Source organism: Pipistrellus hanaki, assembly GCF_964339955.1.
Source record: "Pipistrellus hanaki genome assembly, chromosome: 11".
In the NCBI taxonomy this organism is placed as follows: Eukaryota; Metazoa; Chordata; class Mammalia; order Chiroptera; family Vespertilionidae; genus Pipistrellus; species Pipistrellus hanaki.
The window spans coordinates 6,554,580-6,582,512 of NC_140513.1; the positions used below are offsets into that span (position 1 = coordinate 6,554,580).

Here is a 27,933-nt window from a genome sequence, read left to right on the forward strand (position 1 = left end):
AAGGCTTAAAGGAGGAAGTATGAAATGTGAACTGGAATGAGATGTGCATTTCTTACACAGTATAAGCACAAAAGCAGAAATTACTAAAACTTGGACATGATGCAGTTTTCTACCATTATTTCATAGAAGGAAGTAATTTTTAACATCAGATGTAAAAAGAGCCACTTCTGCATAAATGCAGCCATAAGTTTGGTTTTGTGAAAAACGGTAGTACCCTTTTTTGCCGTTGGTGAAGATCAGTGAGAGACTTGTTTTCAACCTTTGTACTAATCTAGGCTATCTCGGTGCATAAAAATGTGTTCTAATAAAATGGAAGTAGTCGAAGAGAAAGTTTTTTGCCTCCTCCCAGCTTCAATTGGTAGATGCCACAAGGATCTACCAACCAAACTGTACACAATGAATCTAGAGAGGCTGACGGGGATAGCACCTTCACAGAATTTTATATGTTAAATGAGCTATGTCTTATTTTCAAGGATGGCCTTCTTAAAGGTAACATTGTGCTTATGTGCTAGTCAATAGCAAAAAATGCAGTGAAATTTTTTGCTTAGACTGTAGAACTTAAAATCATCTGGTATCACAGGATGGTTAGCATACACTCGGGGATCTATTTAGGCCTTTCAAAATGGAAGACATTGTTTTCAGTTATGGCATCAATTGTTTGCAGCATTGCTCTTTCGTGGCAATTAAAAAGAATGCACACAACTCTTGCTCTCTTGGAAGTCCACTCTCAAGCTTGTGATCTTTTTCTGCTGAGGATGGAGCATCGAAACCATGATTTGGTAGCTTACGTTTTCTAGCTGGACCCTCTATGAAGGGTATCTGGGGGCTGTGAGAATATTTCATTCAGCATAATATAGAGCAGTAATTTTTCAACCCTTTTCACCTCATGGCACACTAAAATTGTGCGGCACACCAAAAAGTATATTTTTTGACGATATAAAAATTAGGTATAATTTTGGTTCATCCACACTAGATAGCTATTGTTGGCTGTTATCATTTTTTAAAATTTGACAATCTAAGGGAAAAGAGGTCAGTACCCCTGACTAGTTAGGTATTGAATGTTTTAAAAATTGTGACACACCGGTTGGAAATCGCTGATGCAGACACCAGGACCGCAGACAGGGTAGTTAAAAATGAAGCTCGTTTTGGAGAGTTGCCTCCCTGTCGCATCTGCCAGAGGAGTTTGGGAGATTGCAGTGCTTGGCTTTGAGTCCTGGCATGGTGCAGTGTTGGGGGCGCCAGCAGGTGTGTGGGTTGCAGGACACGGTGAGCAGAACCTGCCTGCAGGTGTCCGAGGCCGAAGGTGCAGTGTCTGCTTTCCGACGCGCGGTGGCGCTCAGACTCCCCTGCCCTGCCAGTGGTCTCTAAGGCACCTCCGCCGCCACCTGCAGTCTCAACCAAACTCTAGGTGGCGGGATGTGACGGCCCGAGCGCCCAATCGATTACCAGCATTTCGGGCTTGCTGCGGCTCTAGCCAATGGGAGCCGAGGAGAGGCGCAGGGGAGGCGGGCCCCGCGGCAGCCTGGCCGAGGCGCGAGGCCCTCCTCCCGCCTCTCCGCCTACTCCATCCCCCGCCGCCTCAGCTTCCCCAGCGAGCCCTGCGGCCGCCGCAGCTGCTCCCGCGGCGGAGCCGGAGCCGGATGGTCAGAGGAGCCCGGCAGCCTCAGCAGCCGCGGAGTCGCCTGGCCGCCAGGTGGGGCGGGAACTGGGTGGCAGTGGAGGTCGGCGATGGGGGCGGGAGCGGGCCCAGGGGCAGCAGCCTAGGGGCCGGGAAGCATTCGGGGCGCAGAAACTGGCAGGGCGGGGGGTTTCGTTTGGAGGGGTTCGGGGGGTTCGGAGGCTGCCTGGGGGTTGGGGTCAGGGGGGGAGGAGAAGCTGACTGGGCGGCGATCGCATCCTCGAGGCGGGAGGGGCATGGGCGGAGGGGGCGCCGAGGGTGAGGCGGGGGGCACGCCCCGCGGAGGGGCCAGGAATGCGGGGGGCGCGGGCCCGGAGGGGCGGGGCCCGGAGGGAGGGGGTGCGGGCTGGCGAGGGGAGCCGGAGGGGCTGCCTGGGGTGACGAGGCAGACAATGGTTTTGGGGAGCCGGGCTGTGACAAATGGGAGCTGAGGATGGACGGAGGGGGAGACCCGGAGGCAGAGCGGGGTCTGGGCTGAGCGGACGTTGGGGGGACGGCGGGCCCCAGCGCCGCTCCGTCTGGTTCTGGAGGGGAGGCAGCATGGGCATGTGGAAGGTCAGGCAGGGGCTGAGCGAGCCCTGGCCCCGGAGGGGGGACACGGAGCTGTTGACTGGCAGAGCAGGGCCCCGCGACCTGTTCTTGTGTGTGACTTGGAGTTGTCATCCCGTCTGTTTGCCCTGCAGACTGACTGGCACCGTGGAGAAGCCACCTCGGAAACGGAGAAGCAGGTAAGGCACAAATGCCTGCCCGTTTCGTGTCTGGTTTTTACATTCGCTTGACTGCACCTGTGCCAGACTGCATAATGCTACACTGTCAGCAGGTGAAGTCTTGATTTAGCTCGTTTCTTAACGAATATAACTGTCTGCAAGACTTTTTTTTTTGGGGGGGGATGGGAGTAGTCTAAGATTATATGGGAAAGAGACATGGATAATTGAGAAATCCTAGGTGGTTTTTTTTTGTTTGTTTTTTTTACGTTAGCCATAATTTCAACTTTTCCACCAGCTCTGTTTCAAAGCCAGTGTTTATTGCCAGATGCTGTGTGCTTTGTATGTGTTGTTTTCTGTAACCCGTAAAGCACCCCAAGGAAGTACATAGCGTTTTCACTGTTTTGCAGAAGAGGGAACTGAGGAACAGAGAGGCCAAGTGTTTACCCAGGATCACACATCTCCTAAGTGACAGAACCAGGATTTGAATCTAGGCAGTCTGACTCCAGAACTTATGCTCTTAACCAGAATGCTATCATCCCTCTAATAAACGTCATCTTGAAAATAGGTCTCCCAATTGCTTTTTCTTTCTTTTCTTTCATTGTACACAGAGTCTAATAACACATAGTTGAGCCCTAGGAAAATAGAAAAAAGGGCTGTGTAGTCTGCAGACAAGTGAGTTATTTCTTGAGCGATGAAGAAGAGCATCTGTCCATTTCATGAACATTTCTTAGTGCATGCAGCATGTCTGGTTCCATTGAGCAGTTCTGTATAGTCATTAGAAGATTCCTTTTATTTAAAAAAATATATATTTTATTGATTTCTTTACAGAGAGGAAGAGATAGAGAGTTAGAAATGTCGATGAGAGAGAATCATCGATCAGCTGCCTCTTGCACACCCCCCACTGGGGATGGGCCCGCAACGAAGGTACATGCCCTTGACTGGAATCGAATCCAGTCTGCAGGCCGACGTTCTATCCATTGAGCCAAACCGGTTTTAGCTCTTTTTTTTTTTTTTTTTTTTTTAATATATTTTTATTGATTTCAGAGAGGAAAGGAGAGGGAGAGAGAGAGAGAAACATCAATGATGAGAGAGAGAATCATTGATCAGCTGCCTCCTGCACTCCCCCTACTGGGAATTTAGCCCGCAACCCAGGCATGTGCTCTTGATTGGAATCGAACCTGGGACCCTTCAGTCCGCAGGCCAAGGCTCTATCCACTGAGCCAAACCGGCTTCGGCTATTTCTTTTCTTTCTTTCTTTCTTTCTTTCTTTCTTTCTTTCTTTCTTTCTTCTTTTTTTTTTTTATAAGATGGGTTTATTTGTTTTTTAAAATATATTTTTATTGATTTCAGAGAGGAAGGGAGAGGGAGGGAGAGAGAGAGAAACATCAGTGATGAGAGAGAATCATTGATCGGCTGCCTCCTGCACTCCCCCTACTGGGAATTGAGCCCGCAACCCGGGCATGTGCCCTTGACTGGAATCGAACCTGGAACCCTTCAGTCCGCAGGCTGAGGCTCTATCCACTGAGCCGAACCAGCTAGGGCAGAAGATTCCCTTTTCACAAGTGTAGGCACTGGCTTAGAGAAAGTTTGCTGTAGTAGTGAGGATGTGACCAGCAGGACTGCTGTCATAGCGGATTCTTGGTAAGTTATTGGTGTTAGTACACACAAAACTTCAGCAGCAGGCAGGTGTGAAATGCGGACTGTGGACGTGCCAACAGCCATGGTTCCTTTGTCACTCGTGAGGCCTATACTGTTCAGTATGGTAGGCCTATACGGCTGTTGAGCACTTGCAATGTGGCTAGCATGGCTGAGGAACTAAAATTTTTTTTTTTTTAATATATTTTATTGATTTTTTACAGAGAGGAAGGGAGAGAGATAGAGTTAGAAACATCGATGAGAGAGAGTCATCGATCAGCTGCCTCTTGCACACCCCCTACTGGGGATATGCCCGCAACCAAGGTACATGCCCTTGACCGGAGTCGAACCCAGGACCCTTCAGTCCCCAAGCCGACGCTCTATCCATTGAGCCAAACCGGTTTCGGCAGGAACTGAAATTTTAATGCTGTTAATGATAATTAATTTAAATTTGACTCATTATTGGAAAATGTTTCAGTATGTTTGGAGTAACTTGGGTTTGTGAATCTCCATCTCCATCTGTAAATTTTATGAAATTTAAATGCAGATTAAGTATTTCCAGTGAAAACTTCATGTCCAAAATTAGGTGTGCTCTAAGTATAAAGTACGTGCAGATTTCAGGTTAGTACACAAAAAATGAATGTAGCCCTAGGCGGTTTGGCTCAGTGGATAGAGCGTCGGCCTGCAGACTGAAGGGTCCCAGGTTTGATTCCGGTCAAGGGCATGTACCTTGGTTGTGGGCACATCCCCAGTGGGAGGTGTGCAAGAGGCAGCTGGTCGATGATTCTCTCTCATCGATGTTCCTAACTCTCTATCCCTCTCCCTTCCTCTCTGTAAAAAAAATCAATAAAATATATATTTTTAAAATGACAACTTTCTGGTGAACCTTTGATGATGAATTAATTGCTGAATGTAACTCAATGTTCTGTTTGCCATTCCTGGAACTTATGTTCCCTCTTTGCTCTGCGTTTTTTTACACTTTTTCTTTTTTTTCTGTAATACTTCCTCCTCGTTTCTTGGCAGACTCCCTCCTTTAAGTCATAGCTCAGATGTCTCATCCTCCATGCAGACTTTCTCCACCCTCACCTTCTCCTTCCTCTGCTCTATCTTGTTGCTCCCCTGATAGCCTTTACATACACCTAGATATAATAGTTTGGGTTGAATTTGAATGCAAGCTGTGAAATCATATGCAAGTTAAACCTTTCTGAGCCCTTATCTGTATAATAGAAATAATAATAGTTCAAACACTTACAGAGTTGTAAAATGCTTAGTATAGTGCCTGGCATATAGAAAATACCTAACGATAGCCCAACCGGTGTAGCTCAGTAGTTGAGTGTTGACCCATGAACCAAGAGGTCACTGGTTTGATACCTAATCAGGGCACATGCCCAGACTGCAGGCTTGATCCCCAGTGTGGGGCGTGCAGGAGGCAGCTGATTAATGATTCTCTCTCATCATTATGTATCTCTCCATTCTTCTCTGAAATCAATAAAAATACATCGAAGAACAAAAAGATTAATTATAGAGAAAGGATGTAATGACTGTAGCCAGAAAATTTTTACAGTTGTTACTATCAATTGCATGCTGTGGCCTTAAAAATTCTCAATATCAAATGGTATCTGTTGAGCACATCAAATGAATTAATTGCCAAATGTAGCCGTAAATATCTTTTTGAGTTGGCCTGTTGTGTAGAGTTGTTGATTATTAAAATATGTATCCTGTTACATTTTGAAAAACAGGTGCCAAAAGTGTGATTTTTTATTTTAGAATGGTAGACATAAGTTAGGGCTGAGTTATCTTTTGAGAACCTTCCTAGTTCAGGTCAAACTATAATACCATTAAAAAAACAAAAACAAAAAACAAAACTAGAGCTGAAACCGGTTTGGCTCAGTGGATAGAGCATTGGCCTGCAGACTGAAAGGTCCCAGGTTCGATTCCGGTCAAGGGCATGTACCTTGGTTGCGGGCACATCCCCAGTAGGAGGTGTGAATGAGGCAGCTGATCGATGATTCTCTCTCATCGATATTTCTCTCTATCCCTCTCTCTTCCTCTCTGTAAAAAAAATCAATAAAATATATTTAAAAAAACTAAAATAATTTGAGGTAAGGAAGCATCTCATATCCTACTGTTACTGATTTTTAAAAATATATTTGTTGTTGTCAGTATTACAGATATCTCCCATTTCTCCCCCTTTCCCCTACCCCAGCCCTTACCCACCCCTCCAAGTCTTCACCCCCCTATTGCTGTGTCTATGGGCTATGTATATAAGTACACAAGTTCTTTGGTTTATCTCTTCTTGTCTCCTAGCCCCACATCAAGGTATGTCAGTCTGTCTCATGCCTCCCCGTTTCGGGTCTTATTTTGTTGGTCAATTAATTTTGTTTATTAGATTCCACAAATAAATGAGATCATGCGATATTTCTATCTCTCAGTTTGAATTATTTCACTTAGCATAATATTTTCCAGGTCCATCATGCTGTCCCAAAGGATAAGAGATCCCTCTTTTTTATAGCGCCATAATATTCCACAACTTTTTATCCATTCATTTACTGATGGGCACTTGGGCTGTTTCCAAATCTTAGCTTTTTGTAAATTACACTGCTATGAACATAGGGGTGCATATATTCTTTCTGATTGGTGTTTTCAGGATATATTCCCAGAAGTGGGATCCCTGGGTCAAATGGAAGTTTCATTTTTAATTAAAAACACACATACATGTTTTTTTAATTTCAGAGAGAGGAAGGAAGAGGGAGAGATAGAAACATCCATGATGAGAGATAATCATGGATTGGCTGCCTCTGGCACGCCCCACACTGGGGATTGAACCCACAACCCAGGCATGTGCCCTTGACCGGAATCGAACCCGGGACCCTTCAATCCGCAGGCTGACACTAACACTGAGCCAAACTGGCTAGGGCCATTTTTTATTTTTTGAGGAAACTCCATACTGTACCTTCCTAGGTACAACACACGCCCATTTCCCTCCAAGGACTTGCTGCTGTGCTAGAACACTGCTGGGAAGTGGAGTTACAGACCCCCTCTTTCTGTGGGCCCCAAAGACTCCTCCTTCCCAGATAAAGCACCCCAGTTTTAACGGCACTATCTTTCCATTCTTTCTGGAGCCTAACCTCCTCAAGAAGTTACCATTTTCAGAAAACAAACACAAACCTCCCCCGAGGCAAGGGCTATCTTCTTGGAGACTGGGGAATACAGTAAGAATGAAACATCCATTGATGTCTTAATTAATAGCTTATCCAGCTCCTTTCTCCCCTCAGCAATTCTTTTAGTCCCTGTGGTGGTTTTAAAGATCTGTTTACAATTTTTTAAAATTTTTTTATTCTCCTTTCTTTAAAAGATGAAGCTTAGCCGAAACCGGTTTGGCTCAGTGGTAGAGCTTCGGTCTGCAGACTGAAAGGTCCCAGGTTCGATTCCGGTCAGGGGCATGTACCTTGGTTGCGGGCACATCCCCGGTACGGGGTGTTCAAGAGGCAGCTGGTCGATGTTTTTCTCTCATCGATGTTTCTAGCTCTCTATCTCCCTTCCTCTTTGTAAAATATCAATAAAATATATTAAAAAAAAAAAAAAAAAGATGAAGCTTAATTCTCCCCTTGAGTGTGGGCTGGACTTAGCGACTCACTTCTATTGAAGGAATACAGCCGAAGTGAGGCGGTCTAACCTCCCCAATTTTGGCCTTCTGGCTTGGGTGTGCGTGTTCACTCACTCACTCTCTCTCTCTCCTGAATCGCTGGCTGAGGGGGGGGCGGGGAAGGGGGGGAAGGCTATAGCTGCCATGGTGTGAGTCAGTCCCGGGGAGGGCAGCCAGTGGCCTTGTGAAGACACTCGGGCAGCCTGTGGGGAGGGCGGTGTGGTAGGGACGCGAGGCCTGCCAGCAGGAGTGAGCTTGGAAGGGGATCCTACGTTAATTGAGCTTGGAGCCGAGTACAGCCCTGGCCAGAGGCTTGACTTACAATGCTGGCTTCACAAGGGCTGAGTTATATGAGCCTGTGATTTATTATTATTATTGTTATTTTGAGAGTCTCCTTTTTTCTAGCACTAGACAAGCACTGGTTCCATTATACCCAAAAGGCTCAACCCCTGGTAAGCTTTTTCTCCTGGATAGGTGTCTGATGGTGGGTGTGTGTGTGTGTGTGTGTGTGTGTGTGTGTGTGTGTTGGGGAAACAGCTATCTTTGTATTAGAGGCATTGAAGGACAATTGCTTTCAGGTCGTGACGTGTGCCTAATAACTAAATCTCTAACTATTTGCTCTTTATCTTTAGTCATTGCTCTCTCCCTGGTCTTTTGTCCCACAGATTAGAAGATAGTTCCTGCTCATGTTCACTCTTTTTTTTTTAAAAAAAAATATTTTTATTGCTTTCAGAGAGGAAGGGAGAGGGAGAGAGAGAGAGAAACATCAATGATGAGAAAGGACCATTGACTGGCTGCCTCATGCACGCCCCCTACTGGGGATCAAGCCCACAACCTGGGCATGTGCCTTGGACTGGAATCGAACTCAGGACCCTTTAGTCCGCAGGCTGACGCCCTGTCCATTGAGCCAAACCGGCCAGGGCTCATGTTCACTCTTATTAAGGAAAGAGTCAAAAGGTAGTTGCCCAGTGAAGAGTCTCCCTGGTGCCTGTCACCAGGTTTTAAACTCCTTTCATCCCCTCCTTGGCTGACTGGGAAGAATGGGCAAATCAGAGTCAGGCAAGAAGTGATGGTTAATTTTGTGTCAGTTAATTTTGGGCCACGGGATGCTCAGGTCAGACGTTATTTTGCATGTGTCTGAGGGTGTTTTGGGTGAGATTAATATGTCAGTCAGTAGACGGAGGAAAGCAGATTGCCCTCCCCAGTGGGGGTGGGCCTCATCTCATCAGTTGAAGGCCTGAAAAGAACAAAAAGACTAACCGCCTCCTGCCTGACGGCTTGAGTTGGGGCATCCGTCTTTAAAGCCTTTGGGTTCGAGCCGAAACTTGGCTCTTCTTGGGTCTCAAGCCCACCTGCTGCCGGACTGGAACTTACACCATCAGCCCTCCTGGTTTTCAGGGGAGTCTGGAACCCCACCATTGGCTCTGGTGGGTCTCCAGCTGATAGGTCTCGGCACTTCTCAGTCTCCATCATTCTGTGAGCCAATTCCTTATTTTCTGCACATACACACATGCACTCACGCACACACACCCTGTTGCTTCTGTTTCTCAGTAGAACCTGCCTAATATATAACCTACTCTTTTATGGCCGGTCTTTCACCCCTGCCTTCCCAAAGTGCTCTTAAACCTGTCATAGCTTCTGCATTGCCAGCTGTGGCTTTTCTTCGTGGGCGCAGACTGCCTTGGACTGGCCATCTTCCCCGCAGGCCGAGCGAAGGGAGGTGTTTGTGTTTTCACAAACTTGGCAGCTGTTTTGGAAACATTTCCCTCTGAGGCTAGACACCACTCTGCGTTCTGTTTTGCAGCTGGGCTTCTTTCTTCCATCTTCTGTCCATGTACTCCATGGGCCAGGCGAGGGAGTTCTCTGGATGGGCCCAGGTTGAGGTGCTCACACATGGTTCCCTAAAAGCCTGCAAAATGGCAATCAGAATTTTTATTTATTTATTTAAAATATATTTTATTGATTTTTTTATAGAGAGGAAGGGAGAGGGATAGAGAGCTAGAAACATCGATCAGCCGCCCTCTGCACCCCCGCCACTGGGGATGTGCCGCAACCAAGGTACATGCCCTTGACCGGAACTGAACCCGGGACCCTTCAGTCCGCAGGCCAATCCTCTATCCACTGAGCCAAACAAGTCAGGATGAATTTTTATTATTTTAATTTTTTAATGTATTTTTATTTCAGAAAGAAAAGAAGAGGGAAAGAGAAACATCAGTGATGAGAGAGAATCATTGATCAGCTGCCTCCTGCATGCCCCCTACTGGGGGTTAAGCCGGCAACCCGAGCATGTGTCCTTGACTGGAATCAAACCCAGAACCTTTCAGTTTGCAGGCCAATGCTCTATCCACTGAGCCAAACTGGCTAGGGCAGCAGTCAGAACTTTTAAAGGATTGTGATAATTTGCAACCTATGGAGTGACCACATACAGATTTTAGAGAGCCACTATCAAAAACAAAGATTTTAGATTTAGAATAAGTTGCCATTAGCCTTTCTAAGAGTAGACAAGCAAGTCATTGATCTATTGAAGTAACACCTGACTGGTGATAATAAAATTATAATCAGTAAATAGGGAGTTGAATGAATACAAATTTATGCATTCCAGAATTTAGAGGTTTATTAAAAATAAGAGGTTCCCCTAACCTTCACTGAAAAACTCAGTTTGTTAGAATAAACGCAATAGGCTGATAGAAAAGGTTTCTCCCAACTCAAAAATGTTTACTTTTTAGTGAGAGATTACTCACTTTCTGTATTTTATCACTCTTCTATTCTGGAAAGTACCTGTCTTTTCTTTTCTTTTTCTCTATCTTTTGGCCCTGAAGTCAATTACTTGTAGGCTATTGGCTTTATTTTAATCTCAAGAGAAGAGGAACTCCAGGTTATTGGTTTCCAATCGCTTTACCTGTTGCTTTTGCAGGAAATGTCTACTTACTACAAACCAATTGACAAAAAGTTAACATTGATATGTTTTGGCACAGAACCACTCCATTGGTGTGATAGATTGTATTTCCCGAAGATGTCTCAACAGCATCTTTCATTCCACATGCTGTCCTTCCACTGTGACCTTGACATTCCTCCCGTTTAGTGGTGAGGTCTGTGTCTCATGTCTTCACCACAGGCCTTTGTAACTGTTGCCACCAACAGGGCATGGCTTAAGGACACTATGTGACTTCTGGAGCCAGGTCACAGAAATGCCATGTACTCCCACCTTCCTCTCTTGGCACACTTGCTACCGGGCAGAACTATGAGGGGCTCAAGAGAGAGGCCTGTGTGAACGAGACAGAAGCTCCTGGCCCTCCTCCCCAGCCGAGCGCCCAGCTGACCTCCAGCATCAGCCTGCCAGCCATGCCAGTGAGCACCCTCCAAGTGGATCTAAATCCTCCAGATCCCCAGGATGCTGCCCCAGGGGGGCCCATGTGGAGCAGGGAACTGCCCCTGCCAAGCCCTACCAGATCACAAGTTCACAAGAGGTTGATATTTTAAGCTGCTAAGTTATACAACAAAGATAACTGAATTGGTATTCCAGTTTGCCAGAGTTTGGGGTAGAGATCGCACTATATATTAACCTGCCTCCACTTTAAGAATAAGACGTGCTAGTATTTCTCCCTCCAGGAGCACTGTTAGTCTCACAAGAGAAGAAAAACAGATTCTGTGTCCACTTTCTTTATAGATTTCTATGCCATTGACTCTCATTTTACATATTGATTAAATTAGGGCTTAAGGGTTCATTTAAGAGCTGAAGACCAGAATGACCTCTGGGAAAAAGGGTTAGGGAGAAAGTGATGGAGAAATTTCAAAACCAGGGGTGGGCTGGGGCTGGTTCTTGGGCTTCTTGATAATGACTGGCACTTACTGATGGACTAACCAGTGATGTCTCATGTATTACCTTTTGTCATAGTTTATTTTTCTAACAAGCTCTTTAAATGTATTGATGAATACTTTACATGCAGTAACATGTGTAGCTCTTAAGTGTTCACTATGTGTTTTAATCAATTCTTAATCGTTTGTATTTCTGTGGGACACCAAGTAGAGTAGTAAGTGACAATGAAAGGACAAGACCACAGAAGGACACCAGTAACTTCATTCCCTGGGTGCTGGTGCCTTTCAGCAGATCAGGTTTGTCTGTTACTTTAAGACTGATGGTATCACTCCCATTTACAAATAGACTGAAGTTCAGAAAAGTCATGCAGCACAGCTAGGAAGTGGCACAGTCAAGACAAGACACAATTTTGGTCTGGCTCTATAAAGCTTTTGCTACAGACTAAAATAGTAATATTGGAGATAGTTTCCTATCAGGCTTTATTAAAGTCCCATCCGTAACATGAAAACAGTGCTTGATGTGGATGTCTTCTGGTTTCAAATGCTTCAAGCTTCCTCACATTTCTGAATCCACTATTTTCTAGTTCACTCACTTTTGTAATTGAGATAGTGTCCTTTTATCAGATAATCCTCTCCAGTGGTTCAGGTAATTAGATAAAAGTCGTTGTTTTGGTTAACCTAGTGCGTTTTCACTTTGAAGTATCAAGAAAGTAAAGACCATTAAGAATGAAAAGAATTCTGTTTCTAGACAGTTCATGCTGTTACAAGTCTCAAAGATACAAGACTTAAAGGCAGAAATTCCTGGGCACAGACAACTGTGGTGATTGCAAGGCGTGGGGAGAGGTGGAGGAGGGTTTGGGGGGATAAATGGTGATGGACGGAGACTTGACTTGGGGTGGTGAACACACGATACAGTGTACAGATGATGTGTTGTAAAATGGTGCACCTGTAACCTGTATAATTTTGTTTACCAGTGTCACCCCAATAAATTTTTTTTAAAAAGAAAAAAAAGGCATGTGCCTTGATTGGGAATTAAACTGTGACCTCTTGGATCTTAGATGGCCGCTCAACCACTGAGCCACACTGGCTGGATGGTCAGCTGTTTTTCTAAGACGACAAATAATCTGGTCAAAGCCATCCATCTAATCATGAATAAGCACATCAATCATGTGCTTTTCAAACTATGTAAAACCACCATAATGTATATGTTTACATTTGAATACTCTTTTATCCTCCCTAGTAGATTATAAAGCAGCAGGCAGTTTCTGATAAAACTTAGTATTAGCTGAGACTTAGGGCCAGATAGGCACTTGAATTAAATTAAAGCATGCTTGGAGTTAGTATTGAGACTTTAAAAGGAGAGACCTTGACTTAAGCAATGGTTTCAGTCCTTAAGTCGGGTTCTGTCAGCCTCTAAAACCTATGTTTTGCCTCTTTGGTAGTGGGTTAGTGTTTGTACTGAATAGAAAGGTAGGGCTGGTGAACTGGAAGTATAGTTCTTAAACTTTGGAAGTACCATTTTCTAGGTTTCACTCAGTCCTATTTTTATAAAACCTTGTCAAATGGATATTTGTCTATAATTCTAGGGGCAACCAAAAGAAAAATAACTCTAGTTCAGAATATGATTTACCAAAACCATTTAAAAATTTTATTGATTTTGGAGAGGAAGAGAGAGGGAGAGGGAGAGAGAGAGAGAGAGAAACATCAATAATGAGAGAGAATCATTGATTGGCTGATTCCTGCATGTCCCCTACTGGGGATTGAGCCTGCAACCGTGTGTGTGCCCTGACTGGGAATCAGCCTTGACCTCCTGGTTCATAGGTCGATGCTCAACCACTGAGCCATACCACTGGGTCCAAAACCATTCTTTATTTCTATTCAGAAGGTATGTAACTTGAATTCTGTTACAGGGGAAGTTTAGTGAATATGTAACATTTCGGTACTATTAAATGTGTCCATCTTGTTAGAGTAGACAGTTTCAGCTTCACATGTTAGGGAAGAATGTGAGTTTGAGTGGAAAGGGTTCAATTAAAGGTCCATTCTGTAAAGTATGTTCTCTTTTGCCAAAAGAAATATTACCTAGCAGCCGTTTACATGTGCCAAGAGAGGCCAGAGAAGCCTTGTAGTAGAAATTGTACAGGAGAGCTGTCAAAGCAGATCCCTGAGGATGTCAGGCAGGAAATAAAGCTCATGATGCTAAAAAATGTACTGGATGGCTAGGCCATTGAAAATGAATCTTCCAGTGCCTGTAAATATTCTATTTAAATCCGCACCTGAGGATATGTTTATTCACTTGAGAGAGGGTGAGAGAGAGAGACATTGATTGGTTGCCTCCCATCCACATCACAACTGGGGATGGGACCTGCAACCTAGATATGTGCCCCGACCAGGAATTGAACCCTCAAGGGACATTCCAACTCACTGAGCCACACCACACACCAGCTTATATTTCTTTAATCATGCTTTTGAGTTAGGTAGACAGAATTACTTTTACTTCTGTAATTTAAACTTTAAAAAATTTAAGCAAGTCCTGGCTGGTATTGCTCAGTGGTAGAGCATTGTCTAGTACACCAAAGGGTCACAGGTTCAATTCCTGATTAAGGGCACATACCTGAGATGCAGGTTCCTTCTCTGACTCTGGGCAGGGAGTATTGGGGAGGCAACCAATAGATGTGTTTCTCCTCCCATCGATGTTTTTCTCTCTTCTTTCCCTCCCACTTTCTTCTGCTCTCTCTGAAAGAAAAAGCAATGGAAAAAATATCCTTGGGTGAGGATTAAAATTTTTTTTAAAAAAATCAATATTTAAATTTTCTAAGATCTTACTGAATAAATATGAATGTATTTATAGTTTCTTCCAAAGTGTTTATATTCTGAGATTAAGGCTTGGAACTATATTAGGAGATGAGCTTTAAGTTCTTGGAGATGAAACAGTAAATAATTTCCTTCTCTGTGGCAAAAAATGGAAATACAGAAAGTGTAAATAAGCAATTGTGTCCAAATATTTATCTGTGGTTCTCTTTATTTTTACAATACAGCATTTTCCATTTCTACTGTATATGTTTGGAGATACTGTACAGAATTGTAGGCATTTTGAGCCTGAAGCCCTTCTAAAGGCTATTTAGATTCCTTTTCTATATGGCGGAATGAGGCAGGTCTGGTTGAAGTACAAGTAATTTCTCCAGTGCCATAAAGGGAATCGGAACATTTTAACACCTGGGGGAATAGAACCTGTCCCTTAATTACTGTTGAATTAGTGAGTTATTTGAAATCTTAAATGGGGCCTTGGTTTTCTCACCACCATGTGGCTTCTAACAGTTGGTATGTCAGCTTTTAGTCCACTGCCAGCAAAGGTAAGGCCCTTTGAGGGTCACTGTTGTTCAGGCCACAGAACAATGCTGCCACTTTAAATAAAATTAGAATAGCTTTAGGGTCTCAGAATTGAGAGAAGTTATGATGGAATTATTTAAGCCTAATGAGCTGCTTCTACATCGGTGTCTTCTCTTTGCCCTCTGAGTGCTCCTTGAAGTTCACAGTTATGTTTCAGACTAAGGTTATAAACTTTAAAAGGAATAGAGGGAGCCCTGTCGTTTCAGTTATAGGCAGTCCTTTTAACTGGTGTATGTTGAAATCTTAAAATCAGTCTGGTTCACTTCTGGGTCATAGGATGTTGCTATTAATGATTTTTAAAATGCATACAATTCATGATAGCACTGGTGATTTTGATTTAAATTTGAAGACTGTTTAAAATATGTATTTTAGCTGTAACAGGTTTGGCTCAGTGGGTGGAGTGTCGGCCTGCAGACTGAAGGGTCCCAGGTTCAATTCCGGTCAGGGGCATGTACATTGGTTGCGGGCACATCCCCGGTATCGGATGTGCAGGAGGCAGCTGGTCGATGTTTCTCTCTCATCGATGTTTCTAGCTCTCTGTCCCTCTCCCTTCCTCTCTGTAAAAAAATCAATAAAATATATTTTTAAAAATAAAGTAAAATATGTACGTATTTTGTGCTTGTAACTTAGTTTTTACTTAGGTGGGTTAAAACAATGATTATAAAGTTAGAATTTGACAAAATAAAACCTTGTCCCTTTAATTCCAATTCATTGTCAAATCGTTCACTAAACGAATAGGAGAAAGAACTGTTTTGGCAACGAATGTCCCAAGTCGTCTTTGCTCAGATAGCAGTGGATGCTTTCTTTTGGGAAGCAGCATGGGTTACTTTCAGAAAGGTATTTGCTGATTTTGTCTGATTGGGTCAGGCCATTATCTCCATCTTATCCTTGACATTTCCTATGATGAATATTTATTTCAGGAAATGGTCCAGCCATGACCTGGGTTTTTAGAATTGTAGCAACACTATTATAATTTCATACAATCATTTCTCTGGCTTTATCAACTTTCATTTATTGCTAGTTTGTGCTAGACTTTAATGTGATTTTAGAGGTCAAAATTTAAGAAATCATCTACTCTTGCCCTAACCGGTTTGGCTCAGTGGATAGAGCGTCTGCCCACGGACTGAAAGGTCCCAGGTTCGATCCCAATCAAAGGCATGTACCTTGGTTGTGGGCACATCCCCAATAGGAGGTGTGCAAGAGGCAGCTGATCGACATTTCTCTCTCATCAATGTTTCTAACTCTCTTTCCCTCTCCCTTCCTCTCTGTAAAAAGACAATAAAATATATTTAAAAAAAAATCATCTACTCTGCAATTTCCTTACATCATTATAAAAAAAGGATGAACTTAATTTTACAGCATGCTTTGACCCAGGTATTATGTTATTTGAAGTCATGCTAAAGCCTTCCTAACTTTGTGAAGATGTATGGGAAAGTATTTGACTTAAGGCCAATGAAACTTTTGCGTCAGCTTTAGCCAGTATCTTTCTGCTATAACAGTGCAAAAAATTTTTTAAAGTTAAGTGCACTAACAAATCTTTTTATTTTGCCGCATTTGTTATTTTTTTGTTTTGTTTGTTTTTTCCTGTAATGTGTTGAGCGCCAGCAAAGACAATCTGATTGGCAGAATTGGACTGAAATCTTTTGACGGGGTTGGGGTTGGGGGTAGGGGGTTGTGAAATATTTGGATTCTAAAACTAGAGCCAGAGGAAGTGATGGCGAGGGTAGAAGTATACACCTCAAAATGCTACTGATTTCAGTTGCAGTCTTGGCTTTTCTCCAATAAGATTTGGAATTAACTAGGAACTCCTTTGTCATTTTTCCAGTTACTTCTGCCAGGTGGGGTGTCATAGGAAGAATGTGATGGCAGCTCCTTTATACTTTGGACTAGAATGATGTTGTTCTCTGGTCAGCTTGAAGAGTCCCATTGAGTCCCTCTCCAGTGACTGGCTTGATTTTTTTTATTGTAGTTTTTAAGTATCCGTTTCTACTTCTAATAATCGTGCTAGGAAACATATTGCCAACTGTATGTGAAGGTGTAGCTAAATGGAGCATAAAATTAGCTATGCTTACTTCCTTTGGCTTGCAATCTAAATTTAGTAGGCAAGAACCTCCTTTCCCAGATGTCATTAAAAATAGAAGATACCCATCTGTCTGGCATGGTTTCTGTACAATTCCGCCGGTAGGCTTGGCGAGGAACTCGATGATGCTGACATTCTTTTAGCCCTAGGATTCTTAGAAAAATAATGCTTTCTTTCCTATAGAGGCCAAGAGTGTACAGTTTACATTTTTGACTTTAAGTGATCCTGTGAAATTCAGGGAAACCCTGAGAATTGAATTTTGAGGAGAAATGTAAAAGGTAACATGAAATAATATCACTTGATGAAGAAGATTGACCTTAAAGTAAAACTTAGTTCCTGTCCTATGCTTCTAATTTATTAGCTATGTGAGAAAGCTTACTTGACTTGTCTGATATTGTAAACTTGTTTATACAGCTGGAATAGTAGGGCTAACTTCAGATGGTTGTTGAAGAGTAAATTAAATGAGGTAGTACTTAGAAACTTTTCTTCACTGCCTGGCATGTAGAAGGCATTCTTTTGGTTATTATTATTGTTTATGTTAATATGGCTACCTTTTTATTCAAAAAATTCTGCCACCTTGCTGTTAAAAAATCTCAATCTGGCCGAGACCGGTTTGGCTCAATGGCTAGAACGTCGGCTTGGGGACTGAAGGGTCTCGGGTTCGATTCCGGACAAGGGCATGTACCTTGGTTGCGGGCATATCCCCAGTAGGGGGTTTGCAAGAGGCAGCTGATTGATGACTCTCTCTCTCATCGATGTTTCTAACTCTCTATCTCTCTCCCTTCCTCTCTGTACAAAATCAATAAAATATATATTTTTTAAAAATCTCAGTCTGGAGCTCAGGATATAATATGGGGTCAGAGATACAGAGAATTTCTAGGGGTTTTTGGAGCCATGGAAATCATTTAGGAGAGGACTGAAAATCATCCCTAACGGATGACTTGTGTTTGGCGGATGCAGAAGAAACAGAGAAATGGCCAGAGAAAGCCACCAGAAGAGAATTAGGAGACCAGTGTCATGGAAATCAAAAGCTGGGTTGCTTACCAGGTCAAATATTTTCTTCAGAAGTTCATTTAAAAGATATATATATTTTATTGATTTTTTACAGAGGAAGAGAGAGGAATAGAGAGCCAGAAACATCAATGAGAGAGAATCATCGATCAGCTGCCTCTTGCACACCTCCTACCGGGGATGTGCCCGCAACCAAGGTACATGCCCTTGACCGGAATTGAACCCGGGACCCCTCAGTCCGCAGACCTACAGTCTACTACTGAGCCAAACTGGTTTCGGCTAGAAGTTCATTTAAAAAAAAGTATATATGTACTAGAGGCTGGGTGCATGGACTCGTGCACACTGAAAGGGAATGAATTAGGTGGCCTGTGGGGCAGGACTGGACAGGATGGACTGGACATGCCCTGGAACCAACCTCCCATGGTCCCTTCCCAGCAGCTCCAGGGCTCGAAGGGCATCTGTGGAGTGAGCGGGGTCCCAATAGCAGGTGGGGCCCCTCAGCTTGGCCTGCGGGGATGGGGCTCCCTCCTCTCTGGTTCCAGGGTGCATTACCATAGCTCGGCAGCTCCTGCATTGAGTATCTACCCCCTGGTGGTCAGTGCATGTCATACCTACCAGCTGGTCGAACGGTTGGATGGTCGCTTAGCTTTTTATATATATAGATATCTTTTTTATCCATTTCACAGATTGCCTTACATGAAGTGAGGAAAAGTGAAGGCCACGAGTATAAGATGCATCCTTATGAAGATTTAGTTGTATAGAGAAGGAGAGAGAGGAGAAAGGTTTGGATTTGTTTAGGAAAGAAAAAAATGAGCATGTTTGGAACCCGAGAGAGAAATTAAATATCCTGGCCAGAGGATAACTGATGGGCAGGTCATGGTGTGCAGGTGGAGGCTGAGGGAGCAGCTGTTCTTTGGTAGAAGGAGGAGGACAGATTGAAGTAGGAGTACAACATGAGGACATTCATGTTTATTGGCCTCTATTTAAGGGGGGAAATGGCAAGGGAACTTGAGATAACAGCAGATCATCTGATGGTGGTTTTGCCTCTCGGGAGACATTTGGCCACGTCTGGAGATGTTTTTGTCGTCACAGTTGGGGAACGTGCTAGTGGCATCTCGTGTGTAGAGGGTAGGGAGCTGCTGATCTCCCTACAATCACTGTACAGGACAGTCTCCACAGCAAACGGCGATCTGGGTCCAAATGCTAAGGCATGTATTTAGGGTAAGGGTGTCTTTTTAAAAAATCTGTGGTTTTCCCAATTGAGAAGAAATGGGAACAGGAGTGAGAGTTTTGATATTGTAGATGTGGTTAAGGGATCAGAGCATGTGACACAAACCCAGGCATTATCTCACATCTGCTAACATAACAACAGAACTCTCAGATCTTCTGCTTCAGCCTGGGTAATTGCTTTTGGCATAATAGCTATTACCTCAGACAGACTGAAAGTTTAATAACTAGATGGGGGATTTCCCTGCGTGGTGCACAAATAGGAAAAACACCACCATGGAAGTTATCTCCCACATCTGTCCTCCTCCCTTCCTTCATTTACCAGCGGTGCAACTGTACCTCACCGCCATGCCTCGTTTTAGCATTTTTAAATTGTAATGCGCCAATGGTCAGCTTTCCTAATTTTTTTTATATTTAGCATTGAACAGCTCTAAATGATTTTAAAGCAATCTTGTAATGCATAATCGTTTGTCTTTTAATGGCTTCTATTTGATTTTGTGTACTCATTTTGTGCAAAATAAATGTTATTCTGCTTTATTAAATTTCTTTTATGCTTGCAATTCAGATTTAGTACCCAATAAGAGGTCATTTTTATTGTTATTTTTTCCAGTTAGGTTCTAAATGTGTTCATATTCTTAAATACTGTTAGTATTGAAAATTTCCATTACTTGTTGACTATTACTTTAAGTCTTTGAGATTCATGAAACACCCTTAAACTCTTCTTTGAAATATAGGTTTATTTCAGGTAATATACTCTTCTGAAATATCCAGAATATATTTTACCAATAACAGAAGGATATTACTTGGAAATGCAAATTTCACCGAAGAGGTAGAGAGAATTACAATACACAGACAATTCGTACAATTCTCTTTTCTCTCTGCCTCCTTAAATCACAAGATTCTCAAGAATCTCGGATGTCCTGATTTTTTCATATGAACTATATATGTCTCTAAGTATCTTTTTATATTTTAGCATTAACATATTGATGGTTATGTATACATATAAAATAACATTAATGTTTTTCAGGCCTTTACATTTCTTCAGGAGTTTAAAGAACCAGAATAAAGAAGATATAATTTATCTGGTTTTAATAAATTCTGCATTGCTTCAGCAGAACTATAGGGATGAACCCACAAAGTTTTCCTCCTTTTAAAAAATTCCTTTTGCCTAGCTGCAGTGGCTCTTATGGTTCAGTCCCTGGTCAGGGAATATGCCTGGGTTGTGGCTTTGATAATCAATCATTCAGCTGCCTCTTGCACACCCCCTACTGGGGATGTGCCTGCAACTAAGGTACATACCCTTGACCAGAATCGAATCTGGGACCCTTGAGTCCGCAGGTCTACGCTCTATCCACTGAGCCAAACCAGTTAGGGCCTTTGTCAAATATTAGTTGAGCATAGTGGTTTGGGTCAATTTCTAGGTTCTCTATTCTATTCCATTGGTCTGTATGTCTGTTCTTGTGCCAGTACCAGACTGTTTTGAGAACAGTAGCTTTGTAATACAGCTTGATATCTGGTATTGAGATCTCTCCTACTTTGTTCTTCTTTCTCAGGATTGCTGTGGCTATTCGGGGTCTTTTTTTTATTCCAGATGAATTTTTGGAGAGTTCATTCTAGGTTTATGAAATATACCGTTGGTATTTTAATGGGGAGTGCATTGAATTTATAGATTGCTTTGGGTAGTATGGATATTTTAATGATGTTGATTCTACTAATCCATGAACACGGTATGTTCTTCCATCTGTTTATGTCTCCCTCTATCTCTTTTTTTCAGTGTCCTGTAGTTTTCTGAGTACAGGTCTTTTACCTCCTTTGTTAAGTTTATTCCTAGGTATCTTAATTTTTTTGGTGCGATGGTATTAATAAATGGGGTTGCTTTTTAAATCTCTCTTTCTGTAAGTTCACTGCCTGTGTTTTTTCAGTGAACCATAGAAGAGTTGCCATCAGCTGAAAGTGAGGATGGGGATGTTTGAGGAGAGCGGAGAAAGTGTGAAACAGTGCTGTAGGAAGGTAAAGAGTGAAGGAATGAAGGGAATGTAGTGGGAGTGCCCATTCTGAGGTCTTGAATTGGAAATGAGACCAGTCAGTATGATTATGTTCCTTCAGCCGTGGTTAGCTGCTGAGATGCAAGCTCAGTGTAGGTAGAGGATTGGATTTAATCAAAGTAATAAATAAAACTCATTGTTCGCTTTGCAAGCTGTTTTTAAGAGGTTGATGATATGAATGGCATTTAGAATTCCAGCTTTTTAATTATATGCAGTTTTGGAAGGCTATACTTAGTGAGTGACAGGTCATTTTTTTAAAAAGAAAGGAAAAAGGCATGGCATTGTTTCAGGAAAGGTTCTTTTTTTTTTTTTTTAGAAATTTTTAAAAAAAAAATATTTTATTGATTTTGTATAGAGAGGAAGGGAGAGAGTTAGAGAGTTAGAAACATCAATGAGAGAGAGTCATCGATCAGCTGCCTCTTGCACACCCCTTACTGGGGATATGCCCGCAACCAAGGTACATGCCCTTGACCGGAATCGAACCCTGGTCCCTTCAGTCCCCAAACCGACACTCTCCATTGAGCCAAACCGGTTTCGGCAGGAAAGGTTCTTGATTGAGTATTACAGGCCCTAATTCCAGCCAGTTTAAGCAGAAAAGGAATTTATTGGAAGGTTGCCAAGTACCTCACAGCACTGATCTGGTTCAGAAAACAGGCAGGAACAAAGGGAATTCAGAGATCTGGAATTACCGCCAAGGTCACACCACTGGAACACCTTGGTGTTAAGGACGTTCGGTTTGAGGATGCTGATGTGGTCCGAGTATTTGTGTTCCCCCAAAACTCATATGTTGAAATTCTAACTCCCAAAGGTAATTGGTGGGGCCTTTGTGAGGTGCTCAAGTCATGAGGGCGGAACTTCATGGGACCAATGCCTTAAAAACAGCTCCAGAGGCACCTGGCCGGTGTGGCTCAGTTGGTTGAGCGTCGTCCTGTGCACTGAAAGGTAGTCACTGGTTGGAATTCCATTCAGGGCACATGTCTGGGAATTCAGGCTTGATCCCTGGTTGGGGTGCATACAGGAGGCAGCAGATCGATGTTTCTCTCTTCTGTCAATGCTTCTCTTCCTCTCCCTCTCTCAAATCAATAAAAAAACATTAAAAAAAAAGTTCCTAGACATCCTTGGGCCCCTTTCTGTATGTGAGAATACAGCGAGATTACAAGAATATAGCTCCCTAAACGTTAGCTGCAAGCAAGTTTGTATGTGAACGGCTAGATCACTGCTTCTCCAACTACGTGCACACAGATCATCCGGGGCGCTTGTTAAGAAGCAGGTTCTGTCTTAGTAGGTCTGGGATGGGGCTGAGAGTATGTTTCTAATAAGCTCTGGCTGGTGCTGATGTTCTGCTCTGCAGGCCTCCCAAGAGGCTAGATAATGGGCTAGAAGAGGCTGTCCTTGGAGCATTTATGTTTGTGTGAGTTACTCTGCTTTGGGACTGTTGAGTTTGACCAAAGGCCAAGTTGTATATTTAAAAAGATTGCATTATGCCGAAACCGGTTTGGCTCAGTGGATAGAGCGTCGGTCTGCGGACTGAAGGGTCCCAGGTTTGATTCCGGTCAGGGGCATGTGCATTGGTTGCGGGCACATCCCCGGTGGGGGTTGTGCAGGCGGCAGCAGGTCGATGTTTCTCTCTCATCGATGTTTCTAGCTCTCTGTCCCTCTCTCTTCCTCTCTGTAAAAAATCAATAAAATATATATTTTAAGAAAGAGCTCACCTTTAAAATAAATAAATAAAAAGATTGCATTCTATAACCTTATAATGCCTTCCCCCTTGTTCTTGAAGGTGATGGTACTATATGTAGCCTACGGTTTTTAGTTTCAGGCTTTGGAACTGAATAAAAAAAGTAATTTCAGTATTCAATCTGCAGGAGCAAAATTGGTTTATCTACTTCTGGTAGTCTGAACTACAAGTAAAGTATTCAGTAACTGAATTAAGAATAAGAGGGACTGACATAATGTTGAGAATTATTATACATGCAAGATATACCTAAGGATTGGGAAATTTGTGTTTTGCAGAATTGAGAATTTTGGTTGTGATTTATCATATGTTAGAGCGTGTTTCTTAGGTGGGGGAGATTTTACCTCTGGGCACATTTGGTAATGTCTGGAGACATGCTCAGTTGCCACGGCGGGTCGGATGGTGGTATTAACTGGTGTCTAATGGGCAGCGGCCAGGGTTGCCGCTAAACACTCTACGATGCACTCGATAGCACCCAAAATGTTAGTAGTAACAAATATTAATAAACCTTATGTTAGAGAATATTCACCAGTACTTGATTAGTTTTTAATTAAAGATAATACAGAAAATACAAATAGAAGCCGGGACCGGTTTGGCTCAATGGATAGAGCGTCGGCTTGGGGACTGAAGGGACCCAGGTTCGATTCCGGTCAAGGGCATGTACCTTGGTTGCGGGCATATCCCCAGTGGGGAGTGTGCAAGAGGCAGCTGATCAATGACTCTCTCTTATCGATGTTTCTAGCTCTCTATCTCTCTCCCTTCCTCTCTGTATAAAAATCAATAAAATATATATTTAAAAAAAATACAAATAGAAAATAACCACTTGTGTTTCCACTAATCAAATTTAACCACTGCTCACATTTACCTTATTTGATTTAGGCTTTTGGTTTAAGAAATATCATTTTCGCTAAAACCGGTTTGGCTCAGTGGATAGAGCGTCGGCCTGTGGACTAAAGGGTCCCGGGTTCGATTCCAGTCAAGGGCATGTGCCTTGGTTGCTGGCACATCCCCAGCTGGTCGATGATTCTCTCTCATCGATGTTTCTAGCTCTCTATCCTTCTCTCTTCCTCTCTGTAAAAAAATCAATAAAAAATATTTAATAATAAAAAAAAGAAATATTCTATTATTTTGGGGAAACTAAGTCACAATTAGTATTTTTGCTGTTGCTTTTTGGTTTTTAAGGTTTTGTTTTTATTTCACAATTAGTGTTTTGAATTCAAACAATGTAGAAAGTGCAAGTAATGAAGCCATCTCAAATATCAGCAGCCAGAAATAACCGATAATACCACGCATTATCCCAGGTGTCTTTCCATGTAAATATACATACAGCTAGAAGCATGGAGAGAAATGCTTTTATGACATTGGGATCTTACTGTAAATGAAGTAGGAAAAAATATTTTTAAATGAAAAAATTTAAACTCAGAATGAAATAGAATAGACTAGAATAATTATCTCCCATATCTCCATCACTCAGGCTTCAACCGTCACAAGTTCATGGCTGCTCTCTACCCACACCCACTCCCAGACATCACACAATTTCATCTGTTAATATTTCAGTGCCTGCCCTTAAAATATGAGAACACTTTTTTTGAGCCATTATCACACATAATTAACGAGTTCCCTGATTCTTCATTCTCTTTCCTTCTCTCTCTCTCTCTCTCTTTCTCTCTCTCTCTCTCTCTCTTTCCCTCTCTCTCTCTCTCTCTCTCTCTCTCTCTCTCTCTCTCTCTCTCTCTCTCTCTCTCTCTGTATATTTTCTTCCAAATTGAGTTTTGATTTCCATTGAGATTGAGCAGTAATTCCACAAAGAAAGGAAGATGGGTGCTGCATAGGCCAAAACAGATGCTACCTGCCACAACTCTTTAGTGTGAATTTTGGGTTTTCTTTCTAAAATGTCTTAAACCATTTGGCAGTGCTGTGTAAAAATAATGAAATACGCCTTTGTGTCTCTTTTATCTTCATTTTTTCTAAGCTGCCTTTCTCATCTTTTTCAATATTTCGCCGAGATATCTTCCTGTTTGGGTGTATCTGCTCTAGCAATGGCTTCTGGGGACTACAGACAGGAAAGCACCTGCAGGAATCATTTAACGAACTGGTGGTTAGCTTCTTGAGGGCAAGGAGCAAGTCTTAGCATCTTTCTGCCTGTACCATCATCATCTGCTCAGTATGTGTTACATGCCTGTTATTAATCTGGAGGGGATTGTGTTAGCATTGATTGGCATATTAATCCAAACCATTTATAGCAAAACAACAAGCATGCTCATTTAGCTCTAACAGTGTGCACACAGGAGAATATAATGCAGTTTTTAATGTTTGCTACCTGCATCAATGGGTAGCCTCCGATTAAAGAGGTGAGACAGGAAGTTTTACTTCCTCTGGTCACATTTTCTCATTTCTTCTCACAGTATGTTCTGGTTTGCTTGACACGGTCTCAGTTTTTGCAGTCCCGATGTAATTACTAATAGTGTCCCTTTTCATTCACAGAATTATCCCAGTGGGTGGTAAATTAAACGGAAGGCCTACTTAGATGACATTTAATGTGTGCCAGGCTCGTCTGAATTCCCAGTACATTCTCATTTAATCTTCATGAAAATCCTAAGTAGCAGATCCTGTATTTATCCTGTTTTACATTTAGGGAAGTCGGGGCACAAAGAGATTGCACAGTTGTGTTTGAGTAGTGAGTGGCTGAGCCAGGAGCTGAGTGCAGGCAGTTTCTTGCCAATGCGCTTACGGTAAGCACTCTGCTCTGGCCTCTACGCGGGGCCCAAGCATACCTGTCTTTGTAGAATACACCCAACGCCCTGGAGTCTCCTGATAACGAATCCGCATAGTTTTAGGTCAGCATCTAGCTAAGGCTTTAGGAATTTGGGGATTCCTTTTCTTCACAAAAAACTTGTAGGTTCCTCACATACCACAACACCCATCTGATTGTAATCAGATTTCCTTCTCAGAAGGTTGAACATTTGCCCTTTTCATTCTCTTAATGACAGCTGCTTGGCATTCCTTCCTTCCTGGGTTTCAGTAACGGACATTCCCAGCTTTTGTAGATTCTCAAGTCCCCGCCACAGTCACTTTCGGCCTCTTTGGTATAAATAAATTCATGGACACACACACGCGTGCACGCACACAGTGTCTCCAGCACATGGAACACCACCTGTCATATGGCAGGAACATAAACTTTTTCACTACCTTTGATCAGTTCGTATTTTGGAATTATCTGGGGACAGTATTCACAGGCGCTTTACAGAAAACTTTTTTAGACAGCTACTGCTTTCAGGTGGCTTACAGTTTAGTCAGGAGATGATGGATGTACTGGAAGAACTATGATACAAGACAACTGAGCTGTGTGACTCAAGTACTTGGGGTAGGATAACTATCCCAATAACTTCCCCTTGTTTTTAAGGACAGGCCTTGAGTTTGCTAACAGTAGAGTCCTGACAGACGAATAATTGTCAACCCAGACGAGAGGAAGACTGACAACTTGATGCAGGTCCTCCTGTAAGAAACCCTCCATCAGCAGTACTGTCTGTCTTTAAATGTACGTCCTCACTACAGCACATTCTGATCTCTCGATGGTGATAAGCAGCAGGAACAGCTCGAACTGCTCAGCAGCAAACAATTTTATTTTTTAACTAGAGCCCAGTGCATGAAATTAATGCACAGGTAGGGTCCCTCGCGGCTGCTGGCTGCCAGCCGGGGCCTCCCTTCCCGCAGTTGGCCAGCCGGCCCCACCGGTCAAACTCCCAGTTGAGGGTATTAGGCTTTTATTATATAGGATGTGGAAGCCTGGTGTTATTTATTTGATTTTTTAAAACCCTTTTTAGTTTAAAGTCTATTGATGTTCACATGGTCTTTTTCCTCAATAAAAACATTGTCTACTTGTATTATAATATAATTGCATTTTGCTTTTTTACTGAATATTTTAGTAAGAAGATATGGCTACATTTGAACAGAATTGATCACAATAGCCTGGTGAGAGAGGGCAGCAGCATTCATTATCCTCACTTTACAAACGAGGAAGCTAAGTTCGGTTACACTGTGAGCTGTGTGACTTTGGGGGGAAACGCACCATTGGGGCTGGTAACTGGGTTTTAGAATCTAGATTCAGTGTATGTCACATGGACTTATTTTAAACTTGTTAGATTGACTTCTTTTTATCTATATCAAGATAAGGACAATGAAAGGTGGGATTATATCACATCATAAGTCCTTTTTAATGATTGTCATTATAGAATCTAGTTCAACATCATTAGTCCATTTCTATTTCTGAGTCGACAGGCTTATTAACACCACTTTGATGATTGTAGAGCCAATAAATTCTATTGGAAAGGAAATCCTGTATGGTACCTATGTGCAAATCAGAAAAAGGCGGTCCCTCTAGGTGGACTGTCAGTTAGGAAAAGGCATACCTGCTAGGGGCAGGTTGAGCCCGCACCAGGATGCTGGACGTGGGAAAAGCACATCTAGGTTTGTCTACTCTGTCTCCTTTTTGTGGCACTCGAAAAGCAGTATCATGAATCTTATTTATATCAATTTATTTAGAAAGAGCTGGTGGTGTGTTTTTTTAAAATATATTTTATTGAGTTTTTTACAGAGAGGAAGAGAGAGGGATAGAGAGTTGAAACATCACTGAGAGAGAGTCATCGATCAGCTGCCCCTTGCACACCCCCTACTGGGGATGTGCCCGCAACCAAGGTACATGCACTTGACCGGAATCGAACCTGGGACCTTTCAGTCTGCAGGCCGATGCTCTATCCACTGAGTCAAACTGGTTTCGGCAAGCTGGTGGTTTTTAAAAGTGTTTTCTTTATAGACAAAACCTCTTGCCATTCCTCAGTATAACAAGTGCATACCTGCCCCAGCACCTCGTACTTGCTCCTGGCACCTGGAGCCTGCACCCCCCCCTCTTCTCTACAGGTACTTGGCTCACTCACTTCCCCCGGTCTCTCTGCTCATATGTCATCTT

At 42.7% G+C, this 27,933-nt stretch overlaps 1 protein-coding gene across 5 annotated transcripts in view; it reads left to right on the forward strand.

The window, feature by feature from the left end:
• The first annotated feature begins 1,528 nt into the window (after positions 1-1,528).
• The window catches only part of SCAI (suppressor of cancer cell invasion), a 78,231-nt gene continuing 51,826 nt past the window's right edge, over positions 1,529-27,933 (forward strand). For 2 of the 5 annotated variants that reach the window (XR_014796278.1, XM_084898353.1), the window contains exons 1-2: positions 1,529-1,693; positions 2,362-2,406. Coding sequence is in view for 2 of the 5 variants with exons in the window: in XM_084898353.1 (XP_084754479.1) it covers positions 1,641-1,693; positions 2,362-2,406 (98 nt within the window). In the remaining 3 variants the exon portion in view is untranslated. Of the gene's footprint in view, positions 1,694-2,361; positions 2,499-21,166; positions 21,198-26,370; positions 26,506-27,933 lie in introns of those variants that run through there. The other 3 variants (XM_084898354.1, XM_084898355.1, XM_084898356.1) reach the window with 3 other exon arrangements.